Source organism: Heterocephalus glaber, unplaced genomic scaffold (genome assembly GCF_053883595.1).
Source record: "Heterocephalus glaber isolate CG9 unplaced genomic scaffold, H.glaber_assembly_v1.0 deba00001442, whole genome shotgun sequence".
Lineage (NCBI taxonomy): Eukaryota > Metazoa > Chordata > Mammalia > Rodentia > Bathyergidae > Heterocephalus > Heterocephalus glaber.
Window position 1 is genome coordinate 24,423,011 of NW_028258296.1, and position 19,419 is coordinate 24,442,429.

Consider the following 19,419-nt stretch of genomic DNA (forward strand, 5'->3'; position numbering starts at 1 on the left):
CACAATCCCTTCTTGAAATTGAACTGTGGGACCAAAAGGAAGAGAAATTGATATGAGATGATGGAATGATATTAAAATAAAAATATTAGCAATATTAAGAATGCTACTATGATTATTTAAGAAAATCCATTTTGATGCTAAACATATTTCATTTAAAAATTCCAAATACATGGAGATAGAGAATAAAACAGTGGTTGTCAGGGGTAAAAGGGAAACAAAGAGATGTACGTTAGAGGACACAAAGTAGCAGATCTACAGGGTGTACCAGTCTGGAGACCTAATGTACAAAATGAGGCTAGAGTTAACAAAACTATTGTAAAGATTTTTACTAAAATGAGTCAATTTTAGCTGCTTGTGTCAGAAAAAATGACTATGTAAGATGATAGATGTTTTGTCTGCTACATGACAGTAACCACTGTACTATTTACATGTATCCCATATCCTTATGCCTCAAATATACACCATGAAGTTTACTTTTTAAAATTTTACACAACAGTTTTTAAAATAATCACAACTATTCTATAAAGTCTTTGTGATAAAGGACTATGTTTGATTTAACATTTTTTTCTCTCTGCCAATTTTTCAATGGATATTTTGAGAAAGCAGCAATAGAAAAATGAAAGCAAGAATGAGTAAATCAGAAATTATAGTTTTTCACAAAATATCTTTGGATAAACACTTATGTAAATAATTTACAAATAATCTGTCACATATTAATATAATTTATTATGAAATGATAGCATGAATAAATATACTGTCGTTAATAGAAATGTGTGTTGTCAATGTAAAGTAAAATGAATGCATCATAATTGCAGCAAAAATTTAACAGGCAAAAACTGAAAGTGCATTATATGGAAAAATGTTTAAGTGCTTTTCAGTTTTGTTTTGGCTGAGTTCTACTGTATTTGAATATTATTGTAGTTTTTTTCCCCTTGCATTGTTCTTCTTTGAGTGGCTTTAATTTTTTGTATGTATGTGTGTTTGATAATAAAATTATTTAATTAAAAAATTGAAAATGCAAATGCTTTCTTTGATTTACTCAGAACATATAGTTATTTTTGTGTGATCACTTTTAGGAAGTTATATATCACTATTAGAAAGTTTTCTTTCTTCTTGAAAAGCTTATCTGTGTGAAACTAATGTGCCCAAACAGAGAATTGGGTCTGTATTGTAGTTTCAACTTTAAAATCTCTGTAACCAATAGTTCTAATAGAGGAAGCAGAGATCAAAATGGGATATGCAATTAACTGGTTTACACCTATAGCACTGGCTGGAATCTGTATGCTAAACTATAAATTGTGTAAATAGCCACTTGGTTTTGAATAATTTCACTGTATTTTATGCTCTTAAGTAGATTAAAACTCCAATTTTTAGAGCTTCCGACGTACACCTAGGTCACCATTTCTAAAGACCTCCAGCCAGTTTCAAATACAAATATTTGGAACCTGAGAAGTGATGGAGACTGTCCGCACATCCACCCAACAGAAACTACACCACCCCCACCCCCCACTCTTTGCTCTGGTACCTGGAATCAGCTTTAAGGCATTTTCCAGGTATTGATCTGGTGTGATGGGCCGACCCTGTAACTTCAGCTCCAGAATGAAATCCCGTACAGTCCAGATGAAGCTGGGAAAGAAACTCACAAACTCTGTAGAATTTTGTACACCATCAGAATTTGAAGAAGACTTTGCCCTGATTAGTTCTGTGAGCTCTGTCACATAACTAGACTTGGTTAAGGGAAAGAAAATTTGTGCTTATGCTGAGTTCGATCCCTGGTACCAAAAAAAAAAAAAAAAAAAAAAACAGTTTAGGAGAAATTGTCAAACACTGATAACAGACAAAGAAGATTAAACATGGACAGTAAAAGTTTCGAAAAAGTAAAGCAAAGCAAGGGAATGAAAAAAAATCTAAAAATAGTAATACAAAGAAAAAAAGTTTTCTGGAACTAAAAAAACTACTTAAAACTACACATTGAAAGAGCACACCACATACCTCAGAATACTGACCCAGAATGAGTAACATCAGTATGTAATATAAGTGAACTATAATTTAAAGGCAAAAAATTATTTAGACTTCTAGACAAAAAGATCAAATGACTTTTAAGGGGAAGAAAAACAGATCACCATAAGGCTTTTTGGATGCAATACTGTACCCCAGAAAAAAAGAGTAGAGTAACATGTTTCAGACTTTCAAGAAAAGAAAATGTGAGTTGAGGATATTATTTTCCAAGCTTTTCAGTATAAAAGCAGAGCCTGGTTGTTATCAATAAGTAAAAACTCTGCTCAAAAGTGCAGAAAATTGCTCCTTTGAGCCCTCCTCAGGGAGTCTTGTGGGGAATGAGCTGTGTACAATCAGAGTAACTGCAGACACTGCTGTGGTTTGGATAAGAGACCCCCAGGGGCACACGTGTTAAAGGATCAGTCACCAGCTCATGGCACTCCTAGAGGTGATGGAACCTTTAGGAGATAGGGTCCAGGGCAAGGTAGTGAGGTCACTGGGAGTTGTGCCCTTCGGTGAGGATATTGGGACTCTGGCCCTTCCTCTTCTTTACTTTCCAGCTGCCATGCAGTGAACAGCTTTCTCTACCATGTACTCCTGCCTTGATGTAGACCCAGAAGCAATGGTCAACTGACTGTGGACTGAAACCTCCAAGACCGTGAGCCAAAAATCAACCTCTCCTCTCTATAGCTGATTATCTCAGATATTTTGTCACAATCACACAGAGTTGATTAGTTGATGAATACAGACACTGACATGAAGTCTAGTATAATTATCTGTAGAATTAAAATGAATGTTAGAAGAGAGAGGGAATACGCTATGGATATATGCTTACAGTGTGTAACATAGTACAACTGAAACAAATTAGGAAGACAATAAGGAAGAATATGGAAATACAAAGTCTGCTTTCAGAAATCACACTGATGGCGGTAATATTAATATTGTTACTCTGAAGGTGATGTATAATTAATATAGGAAAGCAAATAATCATGGCGTATTTAAAAAAAAAGAAAGAAAATTCCTACTTATAACTCCTAGGTTTCCTTTATTAAAAAGTATCATAAACATTCTCTTTTGCCCTAGGTCGCTCATGCTCTACCAAAATCGATTAAGCCACAGGGAAGAAAAAAAAATAATTCAATATTCATTCCCCCAAACTCCCTATGTCGTCTGGTGGCTCAGCTCCTAGAAGGATACTGCAGCTGCTCCAGGGCCTGGTGGTTGATGGTACTCATGCCATTGTAAACAAAGGTGCTGCTCAGAAGCACGGCCAGGGCGAAGATCCACGAGTCATTCTTAGGGTCACCCTAGAAAGCACAGGAGTTTAGGAGTCTACTCTTCAGAATTTCATTCAGATATTCATCCTATCAGTCTTTCATTGACAATTTCAACTAAGGTACTCACTATGTAAAGAAGCCAGACACGAATCCAAATAACAGCTCTGACAACTATAATAATTCTTATAATAATTTCTTCATATTAAAAGAAAATTATAATCTTTATAAAATTCCTCTTTCCCAAATTAGAAGAAATAAGTGAACATATAGAAACACAGCACTGTGCCATGTTTTCAGTGGTGTATTCAATGATAGATATTAGCATATCTTCGTTCTACAAATATTTACTGGTTGATAGGCCATATACAACAAAAATATAGTAAAAAATTTGTGGTAGAAAGGAAAACATATTTGAACAATAAAATTATGAGAAGAAACATAGGTAAAACGCATCTTTATACTGGGCTGAACAATGGTCTTTTATTTATTTGTTTTGATATGACACCAAAAGGTACAGGTGACAAAGGAAAAAATTGGCAAAGTGAAACAGCATTCAACTAAAATGCTTCTTGCTGGGAGAGAAATCAGCCATGTGAAAAGGCAACCACAGGATGGCAGAAAAGTTTTTGCAAACCATGTATTTGGTAATAATTAAATATTAAATAATTAAATATTAAAATATTTAAGGAATTCCTCCAACTCAATAGCAAAGCCAACCAAATAATCCAATTGAAAATGAGCAAACATTTCTTTAAAGAAAGAATATAAATGACCAATAGGTTTATGAAAAGATGTTCATCTTCATTAATCATCAGGAAAATATAAAACAAAATCAACAGGAGGTATAAAATGATACCTATTCATTTGTTTATTACCAAAAAGCAGAACATAACAAAGGTTGGTGAGGATTGAGCAAAAAAAAGAACCCTTATATCTATTGGTTGGAATATAAATCAGTATAGACATTATAGAAAACATTGTAGAGTTTCCTTTAAATATTAAAAGTAGAAGCTTCATATGATCCAGCAATATCTCCTTCAATGTATAGATCCAAACAAAATGAGATCAGTGGCTGAAAGAGATATCTATACTTCTGTGTTTATTGCAGCATTATTTATAACAGGCATGGTTTGGAAATAGTTTAAGTGTCTATCAATAGATGAATTAATAAATATAATGTGAAATGTATTTATCCAACCATAAAAAGGAAGGAATTTTATTATTTACATCAAGCAGGACAAACCTTGAGGGCATTATACTCAATGAAATAAGCCAGATACAAAAAGACAAATACACATTATTGCGCTTAATGGTGGAATGTAAATTAGTAAAAAATATAGTCAATCTATAATAATAGAGAATACAATGGTTTTTTTTTAAGGTCTGGAGGATGGAAGAAATGTACAGACTGTTTTCATAAGAAATAAAGTTTCAGTTCTGCAACATAAATAATTTCTGGAGATCTAAGGAATAGCATGGTAACTATAGTTAATAGCGTGATATTTTATACTGGTATTTGCTAAAAGGCTGTATCTCATGCATTTACACTACAAAAAGAAAAAAGAAAATAGCAAGGCGGGGCAGGGGAAAGGAAAGAAGGGAAAGGAAAAATGATGAGAAATGGAAAAAATGGAAATAAAGTCTTTGTAAATAGGGAAGGATGGAGGGCATGAAGGGAGGGCTAGGAATGGGGAAAAAATAAGAACCAAGATGCATTATATAAAGGTACAATTCCCAATGAGAAATGTAATTATGTTGTATACTTACAATGTACCAATAAAAGAATTTTAAAAAATAAATAAAATAAAATAAACAAAAAAAGAAGCTAAAATACCAAAACTCCATCTTAGAATGTTTATCATAGGAAAAAATGTTGTATAGAACCAGCATACTTACATGTTTCTCAGAGACTTCCAGAATGCTCTATAGATAGTAAAGGAAATTCATCATAAGAAATTCCCAAATCTATGTTTCATTTGGCAGCTTGGAAGGTGGATTAGAGACCCTTCCTCAGCCACTAAGTTAGGCCTGACGCTCACCACCACTCCAGGTACCCGTATGCCTAACTATACATGGGGCAAGAGTGATGTGAGTACGAATCATCTTCCACAACTGCAAAACTCATTCCCTAACACTGGGTAGTACTGATGGAAAACATGCCATATGTGTCAGCCTGTCTTATGAGACAGGTTTCCAGGGCTAAATTCTAGTGATTGATCATCACTAGGGTTAAAGACCCAGCATCCTTCTCCCAATATAGGATATTTCAAAAAAGCTGTTCCAACTACATATCCACCCACAAATGACAGAGGCCAGGGACTGCACAGTGCAGTGTCTTCCTCTCTTCAACTTGCTTCTTTCCTGGTAACCATGTTGTCTTCACCATGGGACTGAAGAGTCTGTAGGGACCGAGCTTTAATTGTGCACTAATATCTGTACTACTAAACCCAGAAGCTGGAACTGAGCTGCCCCATGTTTTCCTTATACTGAATGAAGTTATTCACCCCAGTGTCAAGAAATGAATATTTTTACTTAAAGTACCATGATATTTGATCTTGTCTAGAAATGAGATTCAAACAAAACAAAATTTTCCTTACTCATCATGGTTTGGTTTCTTATATTTCATAAACATCACAGCCGTCAAGTCATAAAGGGTCTTGAAGAGAAAAGAAGACAACCCAGAAAAGGATCTGCCTGAGAGTCTCTGCCTCACCTTTTCCACATCACCCAGGCCCTCAGTGTCCAGAAGGACCAGGGTGTGGTTTGGCTTGGTGGGGTGGGGGACACACCACATCCAGATGCCCTTGGTTTCAGATTGTACTGTGGAGCCCAGAGGGAAACCTGAAGGGAAGAGGAGAAACAACAGTGACCACAGCTCCACAAAGTAATGGAAGGAATACAGGTGAAGCTTTATTGGATCATGAGTATTACAGCAAACAAGACAGTGCTTTCTCTATTTCCTCAAGCATGTCTTACTTTGTAAGACATTTGTTTCCAAAAAAGGGGGCATTAAATATGAGAACGATAATACTCAAGGGTTCAAGATGGCTACAGAGAAGCATCCAGGAATCTGACAAAATGAAGGTCTCTGGTGACTACAACAATAGCATTTGTAAAGCAGGGTGGGGCTCAGAGCAGAGAGGAGCAAACTGAAGAGGGAAGTGAGAAAGAGAAAAGCAGAAAAAGGAAATGGGAATATATTTTGCATTGGAAAGATTCTAAGAAGAAAAAAAGGAAGGACAAGAAAAGAGTTGGTAGTCATAATGGGATGGAAAGTCCAAGAAGCATTTTAAAGATGATAAATATTCATGATTCTGTGTATAGAGACAGGAATATTATGTAGAAAAGTCACAATGTGTTATATAAGAACAAAGACACTTACAGAAGCCTAGTGATTGAAAATGTAGGAAAAGGTGCAATTATGAGCTTTAGAAGAATATAATATCTTTAATGATAAGGAAAGAATATGGGAACAAATGACAGCAAAGTAGTAATTTGGTGGTAAGAATTAAAATGAGAAATTTGCTTCATTGAGAAGAGTTCCACCTTCCTATGCCTGAGAACAATAATTAAGAAGCTGAGACATAGCAGGCCTCAAGCAATTGGCCTGCTCCAGAACACTACTCACCACTGTTCTGTCCTGCTAGGCGGTTCATCAAGTAGGATTTTCCAGTACGGTACAGTCCAACAATGGCCACCACCACCACTGGATTATAAATCTTGCCAAGAATCTGTACAGCTTCCTGGTTTACTGTCAGTTGCTCATTGACATTTTCTATCAGACACTTGGGGGCCAACATTTTAGGTCCAGGTGCCATAGCAATTTGTCAAGCTAAAATAATGAAAAGAAATCTGGAGATATTTAGTGATGATGATTGCACAATGATGTGAATACACCACTGTCACTGAAATATACACTTAAATATTGTTTGAATCATATATATAATATTATATATTGTATATTATATATCATATATGTATAATACTATATATGTATATCTTTGGAAAAGCTCCACAATCTGGATAATAGAATATTTTTTCCTTACAATGCTGCTGCAATCACTTCCCTGGCCAAATTATACCCTCAAAGACATTGGTTATTTTATAAGTTCTTTGATCAGTAACCTACAATAGCTTTTTAAGTATATGTGCTGCTGAAGTGAGCACAATAGCTTTTTAAGTAATATTACAACTGAGGTAAAAAATTTCCCTCAAAAGTCTCATGTGTTCAGAGGTAGAGCTTTGGAAGTTTGGATCATGGGGTGCTAGCCTCATTGGTGGATTAATCCATTGGTAAGTTCATGGCTGAATCCTGTTAGAAGGTGAGGCCTACCTGGAGAAGGTGGCTCACTGTACACAGACAGGAGTATAGACAGGATAATCAATCTTCCACTTGTCTCTTCCCTGCTCTCTGCTTCCAGCCACCATAAAGTACTCAAGGGCCACATCCCTCCACTGTGATATTTGTCCCTAGGAGCCAGCCAACGATTCAAAGAACCCACTGAAACTTTGAGCCAAAATAAACTGCTCTTCCTTTAAGTTGCAGGGGTTGAATAGTTTTTCTCACCAGTGGGAAAGCTAACTAATATAGAAAACTAGTACCACAGAAGTAAAGATATTCATGTAAATGATATCTTACCATGTGATCAGAATTCTTTGAGGCATGTTTGTAGGAGGAATTGGAAAGTTTAGAGATGTAAACTACAGAAGTCCTAGAACACAATGTGGAGAACTTATGGGAGATTCTGAACAGAACTCAGACCCAAAAGGTGATACAAATGTGAACAGTAAAGGCCAGGCTTACGACATCTCAGATAAGAGTGAGAATATCATTGACTGAGTCAAGAGGATCACAAGTTTGAGTCTAGCTTGGGAAACTTACTGACATAGTAAGATTGTCTTTCAAAAAAAATTAAATGCTAAGGGAGTGTGTTCAATCTTCAATACCAAAAAAGAAGCTGGGCGGGGGGATCACCAGACAATTACCACAGTAGTAGGACTCCCTTAGTTTTAATTCTAAAAAAAAAAACAAAACCTGTCAAGTATACAGTTAATCCATGAATCTGGCATACCATTGAATGTCATTGTATTAAAATAGTTTTCCATGGAATCTGTTATTTTTTGAAATCAGAATATATAAAATAATGTTGATTCAAATATCACAAATATTTATTTTATAATTATATGACAAACATTCAAGCAGTATCTAGTGCCATCAATAATACCAGCTCTATCATCAAATTGTGTGGGTTTAAGCAAGGAGATTTGTCTACCTAACCCAAAGGTTTAGTGTAATTAATAAGTTTCTGTGAATAAAATTGTAGGTCCATCTGGAGGATGTTTTAATAATTAAAAGAAATAGCAGAATCCTACACCTTAACATAGCATGTGTCACAAAACATGATTTTGGCAACCCTTTGTTGAGTTAGATAGAAATTGTTAAGATGATTACTGTAAGCAAATGATCTAGTAGATTCTGTATTTCATCAAAATCTTCACACTATATATAAATTATTAAGAAACAAACTACATATGAATTTTTCACTGTAACAAAAGTGTAGTCAAGTTCAAACAAAAGGTGCCTGTACAACTTCTCTAGTCTAATTCTTCATTCTTCTCGTGTGAGTCAAGGAATATGGAGGTAAACCATGAGCCTCAGCATCTGCCTTGTACTTCCTGGAACTGATGGACCCCCTGTCCGAAGTGAGGATAAAAGTTATCTCTAGGATGATGTTTTTACTACAAACAATGCTATACATGTCTCTGTTTTCTTAGGGTTGAATAAACCATGGCACATTTAGCTTCACATAAACTAAGCACACCTGTTTGATCCTGTTCAAGAATAGCATTGAATCTTTGAAGTAAATGAGAACCACTTGAAAGGATTGCTAAAAGGTGGGTTCCCAGGCCCAAGTCTCCACATGTTAACATGTGTCACAAGGGACTAGGATGTCCCTTTAAGAAAGAAACAAGTACTCCTGCACAGTTACAACTATATAGCTATTTTTAATTAATAAAAGATGTTGGAACTATTTTACTTCTGCATAAATACTTAAAAGCTTTTAATTTTAAGTTTTCTTAAGTGTAACTGCTAGGAAGATTAAAAAAAGAAAATGCTTCATTTCAATTATAATTAACTGTAAACTGCTTGCCCTCAATGGCTTTGTTCCAGAGCCACTGCAGTCACTGATAGAATCTGGCAGACATCTGTCCACAGCTCTTCCCACTCAGCTTGCTGCTGCTGCTGTGAATTGATGGTCAGGGAACTGTGCATACCAGGGCCTCAGTGTGTCTGGCTGCCACGAGGCTGCTCTCACTGGCAAAGTCAGAGATTCCCCAGAACTGAAGCCAGACACAGACGCCAGAATGTCAGAAACAGGAAACTTACAATTCCTGCCCTTTCCTTAGCTGCTACTTTGAATGAGAAATCAAGTCAAGGTCAAGAATAACTTGAATAATATAAAAAAGAAAAGAAAATGAACATACCTGCTCCAGAGCACCACAGGTCTGAGTAAAGTCCTCAGTTGCCTCTTACTCTCCACTTGCTCTTCTTTCTCTTTCCACTTGTTTGTTTCTCCTTATATCAGCTAAAATAGGAAGGAAAAGGGTGGGGTGGAACAGCCCTGGAAGCTAATTGTACTCACACATAAAATGTGGAAATAATAAAGAAACTGAAAGTAAAGTATTTCCCAATCTTGTTGATTGCCAGCAGAGGCATGTCTGAAACATTTGACCAGAGCTGAGTGTGGTTGTTTGCTGCAGAAGTGAAGAGTCAGAAAGGCCACAGCGACTGCATGGTGCTATCCTAGTAAATGCATCCTACCTGCTGGCTTTTGTCCTCCTTATCTTGGAAGGCTTCCACAGTATCAATTCCAAAACTGAATGTCTACTTCTAGAGTTGTTTGAGTCAAACAGCATGAAAAAAACTCACTTTGGGCAGAGGCAAATGAAGAGTTTTTCCTTGTCTATCTGATTTCTAAACTTGTGATTACTTAGCTGGATGCTTGATCCATTCATTCAGTTGTCTAAACAAGTAATTGTCTAACTTCCAACAACATAGCTCTGCCCATAGCTCATAGATAAGCCAGAAGTAAACAAGCAGGGATCGAACATACTCAGGTATTAATGAAAAGGTGTCTGTCTTGATTAGAGGATACTTATCTAGGTCTGTAGACCTCTGAGAATTAGCAAGGACATCTACAGTGTGACCGCATGATATAGTAACTCCTGCCAGCATGAATGGGGTGGGCCAACATGAAGTTTACAAATATATATTTTGCAGGTATACTTCTCCATGTATTTGCTCGTTAAACCACTGTAAACACTTGTTAAAGAAGAACATATTACATGCACAGATTGAAAGGCTATACTTCAGATAAAGAAACTTACAATACTGCCATCATATGGTAACCCAAAATTATAATTTATTCAGTAATATGTGAATGAATTTTCCTGTAAAGAGTGATTTAGTCATATAACTATAGAATTTATAGCAAAGATTGATATCAATATGGAAGGTACAAGTCATAATAAATCATAAAATAATTATAAAATATATGTTATATATGAAAATATAAATTATAACTATGTAGAAGTTTGCAACAACACACAATGATAACATTGCTTAGTTCTATTTCCTAATATACACATTAGTTACCATCTTCCTTCCTGGCTCCTCTCTTCACTCTCTTTTTCCTTTCTGCTATAAAATGAGTAGCTTTCCTCCACCAGATCCTTCCAGAATACTGCTTCTGCCTGGAGCTGACCAATCATATAAGGAATGAAACTTTTATCATGTTCTATAACGTGGGCCAAAATAAATTTTATTTGGAGGTGTCTGGTATTTTGTCTCTGTGACTAGAAAAGTAACTAAGATTGATATTGATACTGTAGAAGTGAAGTCACTGCTGTGATTGCCTGGTCAAGTAGTTCAGAAGGCTTCAGAACTCATTACTGAGAAGATGTCAAGTAGTCAAACTCTTAGATACAAAGAATAGTGTTTGCCTCCAACCAAGATGTACAGAAATTGTCAGTCAAGATGTAGACAGTTTCTATGTTGTGAAGGGAAAAAATTCTACATGCCATTGTGCAAAAATGTGAATGCTCTTAACAGTACTTAAATGTGCACATATATGGTGATTATGATGTTAAATATTATGTGGGGTTTTTTGCACAATTTAAAAGAGTGAAAATTAAGCTATAAATATACTGATCATGAAACTTGAATTTGAATGGAAATGTAGAATACTTTCCAGAATAATGACATTAGATTTTAAAAAGGTTTTGAAAGCCAGATGTGGTGGCACACACCTGTAATCCCAGCACTCATTGTATTAGCACTCATTGTATTGTACTCATTGTATTAGGTAAGGATCTGTTTTATTACCATCCAGTCTATTTCCCAGAAACTAAGAGCTTGTCCTACTTTCACTTTCAATCTGGCCTGTGTCCAGCATGAAGATACTTTCAGTTGTCCTGAATCACCCCAGAACTCTTCCCCTCTGAATAAAAGTGAAGACTTGTCACCTTTCATTTATTAGATGACTATGGAGACTTCAAACATAGGAAAATAAAGGAAGAAATAGATTTTTGCAGAAAATTTCAGGTCATTTTTGCAAAATATAAAGCCACTAAGGAACCAAATCTGAACTTATTTTACATACTGCCTGATCACTTCAGGAAATCTTAAATCGGTGGCTGACAAGCTGCTGTTAAAACTATATTGAGCATCTTTAAACTGTATTTACTGGTCTAGAAACTGCAAATAATACCACCTATATGACAAAGCACACAGGGAAGATAAGTTGAATACAAGTTGACAGAGATGCAAAGAAGAGAATTTCCAAAAAAGGATAAGAAAATCCTGCTTTAAAATTTCTTAAATTGTCTTCCACCAGAAGAGGGCATCTCTCATACCAGCTTTACTAGAATAAAGTAAAAGGGAAAAGGTAATTCTGGAAAACTAAAGAAAAGGAAGATTAACTACAGAGCCTAGAGCATTGAAATGAATTATGCAGGACTCCTATCTAATCATCCATCTTCTTTCTCCAGGGAGAATGATGGCATATAGAGATAATCACATACATCTTGAGATATTCTCCATTTCTTCTTTGAACATGGTTTCATTTCCCAAAGAAGGAATGACCTGGCTTCTTAACTACACAATTTCCCAAAGGAAGTCATCTGGGCCACTTGAGTATTGATCAGAGTAGTGAAACTTTTGAGGCAATGAATTGCTTAACTGTCGTTCTCATAATTGCAAAATATATATCACAGACTCTTTATATACAAATTATCTAAACATCTCTGCCCTCTGTGATGGCCTAGAAATCCTGACATAGATCTATGTCAATGCAATCAATACTGGATGTCTGCCTTGCATGGAGAACACATTCCTGGCCTTGGTTCAAAGAGAAAATTCAGCTGCAGTGCAAATAGCCTTGGCCCACTATGAGCAGCAGATGGACCAAAAGGAGCAGCTGCCCACAAACACCCTCCAGGAGCTGCTGGGCCTGCACAGGGCCTGTGAGAGGGAGGCCATTTTAACTTTCAGGAAGAACTCTTTCAAAGATGAGGATCAAAGTTTCCTGCAAGAATTATATATAATTATCATTATTCTGATTATGGTTGTTATTATTATTGTTGATGCTGTTGTTGTTACTGTTATTTGTTATTGTTCTAGTTTATTGGCTTTCATGTTAATAGGAGACAACTGCTGGACAGGGCAATATTGATTACACCCAAAGCAGGCTGTAAGCAGTGCAGGCTAGAAAGAGTTAACCCCACAACTGGTTTGTTTATAGAAATGAGTCCAGCTGAAGCCTACATGCCAAAGTCAGAGTGACTCATACCCAAATTCGGTTCCCAGAATTAAAACCTTCTAACTACAAGGACAGTGTTCTAATTGCAACCATATATTTTGTCTGTTGTATTCCTCATTTGACAATGCTTTGTCTTGTCCTTTAGAGCTTTATTTACATTAATTTCCATAGAAACTGCAGGACCGCATATACTCACATGTAGTACTGCCCTTGCACATAGCTTGCCTTTACTCCAGTTGACGACTAATAAAAATCAGGGGCTTGGACTGGCCAGCACCTTTGTTGGTTGCACTGGCATTGGTCGTCCCAGCACCCTGCTTTATGTCTCTCTTAGTCTTTCCTTTAGTAGTTTTTCTCAGGCCTGTGCTGTATACTGGGCAGGAGATGGGAGCCTATGGCAGAGGTTTCCAGTAAGGTTTCAGGGGTCCGCAATAGATAAGGCATTGCTATTGTAGGGAAAGGGGGCAGGAAAATAATAGGATGCAGGATTCAGTAAGCTTTCTGGCAAATACTGATGCTAAAAAGTTAAACCGTTGCTAGAGGGAGCAATTAAGAGGAAATGCCAGAGAGCTCAGAAGCAGCATGGCTCTGCCAAAGGCCCCAGCTAAAGTTAATTGCCCCTCCCCACCATCCAGTAAAATACAAAGAAGACAAAAGGGGAGGGGGCTACATTACAGAAAACTCAGGATATTTACTCATACCTAGGGACACACACACACACGTATTTTCTCACTATGATTTTCTTTAATTGATTGTCAACTCAACCTTCTATGTAAGGTCCTTTTAAGATGATATTTTAAAAGACACAGTCATTGAAGGAAGGGAGGAAGTGAGATCCAGGAACAAAGAGAGTTGGTGTATAGCGCTCTCATTTGCGGAAGAGCTTGTGTGTTGTGAGCTGAGGTAGTGAGGTGAGAGGAGGGGCGGGGAGGAATCAGAGTGAGTGAGATCCTGCACACCATGGTACAGGGACTGAACTTTACCCTAACTGCAGTAAAAAACCTTAAGCACCATGACTGAATTACTGTTTCCGTGGCTGTTTTGTTTTTTAAATTCACTGTTACTACTTCATACAGAAAAAATAAGAAATGACAAAAATATGACTCATGCCCATGACATGGGGTCGATTATATATCTGTTTACATGCAGCTTCTTATACCGACCAAACTACTTGCAGAAACTTTAAAAGTCTACTGCAATTTTTTTTTTAAAAAATGACCGTGAGATTTGCTGGAACATTCAATATGATATTACTTCTGTTGATTCCTTCAAATTGCACACATCTTCTGTCAAGTTTTAACATGACTTAGTACAAAGGCTAGAAAAGCAATCCCTTAGCTCATGCAAGGCTGACTGAAATGCCACTTCCTGTAAACAGTTTAGATGGAAACTGAAACCAACAAGAGGTTTTTCTGTAATGTGCTTATTTCCAGGAAATCAGCTGCTTTCATGTTCTATGTTGAATAGGCCAGAAATACTTCTTGGCAAGTGCAGTTGTCTGGGATGGGAACTTTCAAAGCTCCTGAGGCCTTCAAATATGTTATTGAATTACACTTGGATGTCACTGCCCTCCTGTTCTACATTTTGCCATAGAATTTCCAAAGCAAGGATGGCTGAGCTCTGTTTAATTCTGTTATTTGCACACAGGGTCTTATCTCTTACAGTAAAATGACTATTGTAACATTATGAAAAATTAAAAGCAAGTTTTACTACTTGCCTGTAACCTCTGCTTCTTCATAGGGAGATGAAGTTGTGTGTAAAAATTCAATGAAAGGACTATTGGATCAAGAAGGGAAAATAGCAAGATGTGTCACACTCCCGTGTAATACAAAATGATGCTAAATTGCTTTGATAGAGAAATTGTAATTGTTCTTGAAATCAAAGAAATGAGTCAAGAAGAGAAAATCAAATTGGGAAAGGAAGAGTGGAGTCAGGAAAATGGCAAATGGCTGGCTTCAGTGATGTGAAGATCTCTTGGATGCCTTCAAATCTGTGCTAGCTAGGCAATGAAGCCATAGGGGGGAAAAGACACCCTCTCCTATCTTCTGCAAATTCTACAAGACATGATCAATAAATATGCTAAATTTTTAAATTAAAAAAAAAAGTATGAAAGTAAAATACTCCATTAATCATCTTCCACGTATTCCCCTTTGTTTCAAACAAAATTACGCCATCGTTCCTGTAACTTTCACTTTGGTGCTGGACATCTCGTTCAGTGTCTAGTTGTGCTGTCATGGCAGCCTCAATGTCCTGAGCAAATTAAAAATATTTAATTTAATTGTTGATTCTATGTGGTAGTTCATGTGTGACTGAGGTTTTGTTCATGAAATCTTTTCCTATGGCAATGTCTTCAAGAGTTCTACCTAACCTCTCTTCCAGCTGGTTTAGTGTTTCTGTTTTAATATTTACATCTTTAATCCATTTCTATTTTAATTTAGTGCATAGTGAGAGATATAGGTCTAGTTTTAATCTTTGGCAAGTTCAAACCCAGTTTTTCCAGCATCATTTGTTAAAGAGGCTATCTTTCCTCCAATGAGGGTGTTTGGCTCCTTTGTCAAAGATGAGGGGGCTGCGTGTGTCTGGGGTTGTTTCTGCATCTTCTAGTATGTTTCACTGATCCTCTGGTCTGTTTCTTTGCCAGATCTTATTAAAAAGCTTCTGCACAGCAAGAGAAACCACCAACAGAGTGAAGAGACAACCCACAATGTGGGAAAAAATTTTTACCAGTTGTTCCTCAAACAAAGGTCTGCTATCTAGAATATATAGAGAACTTAAAATCAGACCTCCCAAATTTAAAGACGCAATCCAAAAATGGGCATCTGAAATGAACAGACATTTCACAGACAAAGAAGTAGAAATATCAAATAAACACATGAAATGGGGCCAGGGATTTAGCTCAGTGTTTCCATTCCTGCCTTGCAAGCTCAAGGACCCAAGTTTGATTCTTGGTACAAAAAAAAAAAAGAAACAATGTTCAACATCACTGATCATTCAAGAGATACAAATGAAAACAACACTGAGATTCCACCATCCTCCAGAAAGAATGGTTGCTGTCAAGAAATCAATCAATAATAAATGCTGGTTGGGTCGTGGGAAAAAAGGAATGCTTCTCCACTGTTGGTGGGAGTGTAGATTGGTGCAACCACTGTGGAAATCAGTGATACCTCAAAAAACTAAGATTAGAGGTTCCATTTGAACCAGCAATTCCCCTGCTAGCTATCTTCCCAAAGAGTTACAAGAATCATACCTGAGTGATACATGCACACCCATGTTTATAGCAACACAGTTTGTAATCGCTAAAACTTCGAAACAGCCCAATTGTCCATCAACTGGAGACTGGATAAAGAAGATTTTTTTTTTTTTTAATAAAATGGAGTACTGCTCAGCCATAAAGTAAAAAAACTAGAGATATTTATAGTTAAATTGATCCACATTGAGGCCATACTCTTTAAGTGAAATAAACAGGACAGACATGTGTAAATACCAAATAGTTTCTCTGGTGTGAGAAATTGAAAGTGTAAATAAGGATCAAAATGTTTAATAGACAATGTGAAATAGGAAGAAAAGGGGCAAAGGGGAAGGGGAAGTGGGAGGGGGAGGGGAAAGGAAAGATGGGAATGGAATAAATACGAGAAAAGGAAAAAACACAAACAAAGTCTTTGTAAATAGGGAGCAGTGGAGGGGTTGAAGGGAGGGCAAGAGAATGGGGAAAAAAATAAAAACCAAGATATATCATGCAAAGGTACAAATTCCCAATGATGAATGACATCATATTGTATACCTAAAATGTACCAATAAGCTTAACAAAAAAATTTATCTTTCCTGATTGCAGAGGACTATAATATTAATTATGCCCAAAGCAGGCTACAAAGAGTTAACCCCACAATTGGCTTCTTTTGAGAAGTGAGGCTGGCTGAAGCCTACATGCTGAGGTCAGAGTAACTTGCACCAAATGCTATCCCCACAACTAAAACCTTCTTACTAGAAGGACAATGTTCTAATTATAACTATATATTTTGTCTATTCTGTTCCTAATTTGAGAATGCTTTGTCTTGTCCATTATGAGCCTTGTTTACATTAATTTCCATGGAAACCACATGTGACCCTGCCCTTGCATGTAGCTTACCTTTATCCCAACTGATTGCCAATAAAAGTGAGTGCCTGGGACTGGCCAGGGCCTTTGTTGGTTGCACCCGCATTGGTTATCCTGGCACCCCACTTTCTCTCTTAGTTCTGCCTTTTAGAGCTTTTTTTTTTCCCCTTAGGCTTGCATCATATAATGGGTAGGATACTAAAACCTATCTGCAGGGGTCTTCAGTACTGATCATTTTGATTTTAGGGAAGAGCCAGAAGTCACATAGTGCCAGATACAGTGAGGAAGGTGTATGAGGACACACTATGGAGATTTTAGATACCTGTCTCTGTTGGAAAGCACTTGGAATCAGCATTCATCATGTTTTTGATCACGCCATAAAGAATCTCACTAAAGAGAACTTCCAGAACTGCTTCAGGAAGTGACAAGAATGAGGGAATAAATCTGTTCAAAGAGAGATGGCAATGCGTCCCACAACATGATAAATGGGAATGCCCTGAAATGTTGCTGGGTCGGTGGCAGCTGTTTCCTGAGTGCTGCTTTATCACTGTGGTAAGGAAGGGCAGCATCCTGCTGCTGCTGTGGTGAGGTGGCTACTGCTTGTGTGCTGCTTGGTTGGTTACAGATCGACAGTTTGCCATGCAGCAGGGGTAAAGATAACAGAAGAATTACAACTGAAAGGGATGTGCATCTCTCTCTCTCCCACTCTTAGTCTCACATCTGACTGAGGAAGTGGAAGACTGGGACACCAGTCTAGAAACCCTGCCTTTCCACGTGGTGTGGCTGCAGTGAAGAACTGGAAATGAAAACAAGTTATCGTCTTTATGACCTAAATAGAATGTAAAAAGTTAGAATCTCTAGCAAAGATAAGTAAGAGAGAAACTGAGATTGAAGTGATAAAGAATATGAACACTTTTAAGTCTATAAGTCTTGCTTTACCACTTGACCATTAATGAAATGCAAGGCAAAGACAGTATTAGAATTTCTCCTATTCAGGAAATAATGTTCAGGAATACCCTGCAACAGAGTTGTATTGCACAAAGCTTTTAAACAACTACCCACATGAGATTCTGACTGCCTGAATGGTGAGAGTATGGGACACAGAGGAGGATGACATTACTCTGATGGAAAATGAAGCTGAGAAGATGAGTGACATTATCATTTTCCTAGCTCTTAAACAGTGGCTACCTAATGCTCTGTGGACCCAAGGCAATCATTCCCTCATGGATTGAGGAATCTTGGACAAAGGAAAGGGCTGCTCAAAGGATGGGATCTACCAGGACAGGTATCTGCGTGGAAAGGTATAGTTGAAGCCCAGGATATTCTGTAGAAGTCCTGGGTTGAGTCTAGCAGCTTAAGTGACATGTCAAGGATCTGCATAGAGGTGTTTCCATAAATGGAATCAAAAACAAGCTTTCACAGTATGTCCTCATGGACTCATACAATCTTCAGGGAGATTGTTCGACCAGATGTTTATGATATGGGTGAGGCTATCTGGGAAAGCAAATGAGGTCAGGAAAAAATATACCTTGTCAGAAAACCTGACAAGAAAAAGAGGAACAACTTCAAGGAATTTTTAAAAAACGTTGCATGAATTTCTTTGTGCTAGCCGATCCAGGATGGAGACAGTTATATAAGCTAATATAATTTTGTTAGTGTAAGCTTCAACAAAAATTGCATTATTTCCCGTCTGCTTCTCTTATGGAGAAAAATGAGGAACTTCTGTATTCCAGCATTGCTAGTTATGTGGAGTGGTCTCCCCTACTGCACATCACTAGAGGTGGGGGCAATGTCACTTCAAATGCTGTGAGGAGTGACCAGAGTCATAGGGAACTATTTACTGGTCTCCTCCAAATGAAGAGAAGACTGTGGCTCTTGCAGACACAAGATGTTAAATTCTCAGTAATGTATGGCAACTCTGGATGCATTTTTGGGCCCTGGACGGTGTGAGACTGCTTTGATGACATGTGATCAGGGGTTTCATGTGAGTAATCAAGGGGAGAGTCCTGCAAAGCAAAGTAAAAGACAGAGATCAAAAGGAGGAAGGATTTTAAATATGGGTTTTAGGTTGATCATCCTCATATTTGGAGTGAAATAAATAACAGCATCTCTCAGTTTCTGTTTCCATTTCTTCCAATATTATTTGGAGAATCAATTGGAAACAAAACCTATTTTCTTTGAGCTTCCATTTCTTCCCTAGATGAATTACAAATTCTGTTTTTACTTATAA

At 37.1% G+C, this 19,419-nt stretch overlaps 1 protein-coding gene across 3 annotated transcripts in view; it reads right to left on the bottom strand.

The window, feature by feature from the left end:
• Nucleotides 1-19,419, bottom strand: part of Gbp6 (guanylate binding protein family member 6) — a 49,144-nt gene that overhangs the window by 6,705 nt on the left and 23,020 nt on the right. Inside the window, exons 3-7 of one of the 3 annotated variants that reach the window (XM_087213045.1) lie at nt 9,762-9,862; nt 6,904-7,127; nt 5,989-6,116; nt 3,196-3,305; nt 1,526-1,722 (exon numbers count right to left, since the gene is read on the bottom strand). In XM_087213045.1, the coding sequence (XP_087069171.1) occupies nt 1,526-1,722; nt 3,196-3,305; nt 5,989-6,116; nt 6,904-7,093 (625 nt within the window). In that variant the 5' untranslated portion in view covers nt 7,094-7,127; nt 9,762-9,862. Of the gene's footprint in view, nt 1-1,525; nt 1,723-3,195; nt 3,306-5,988; nt 6,117-6,903; nt 7,128-9,761; nt 9,966-19,419 lie in introns of those variants that run through there. The other 2 variants (XM_004841309.4, XM_087213046.1) reach the window with 2 other exon arrangements.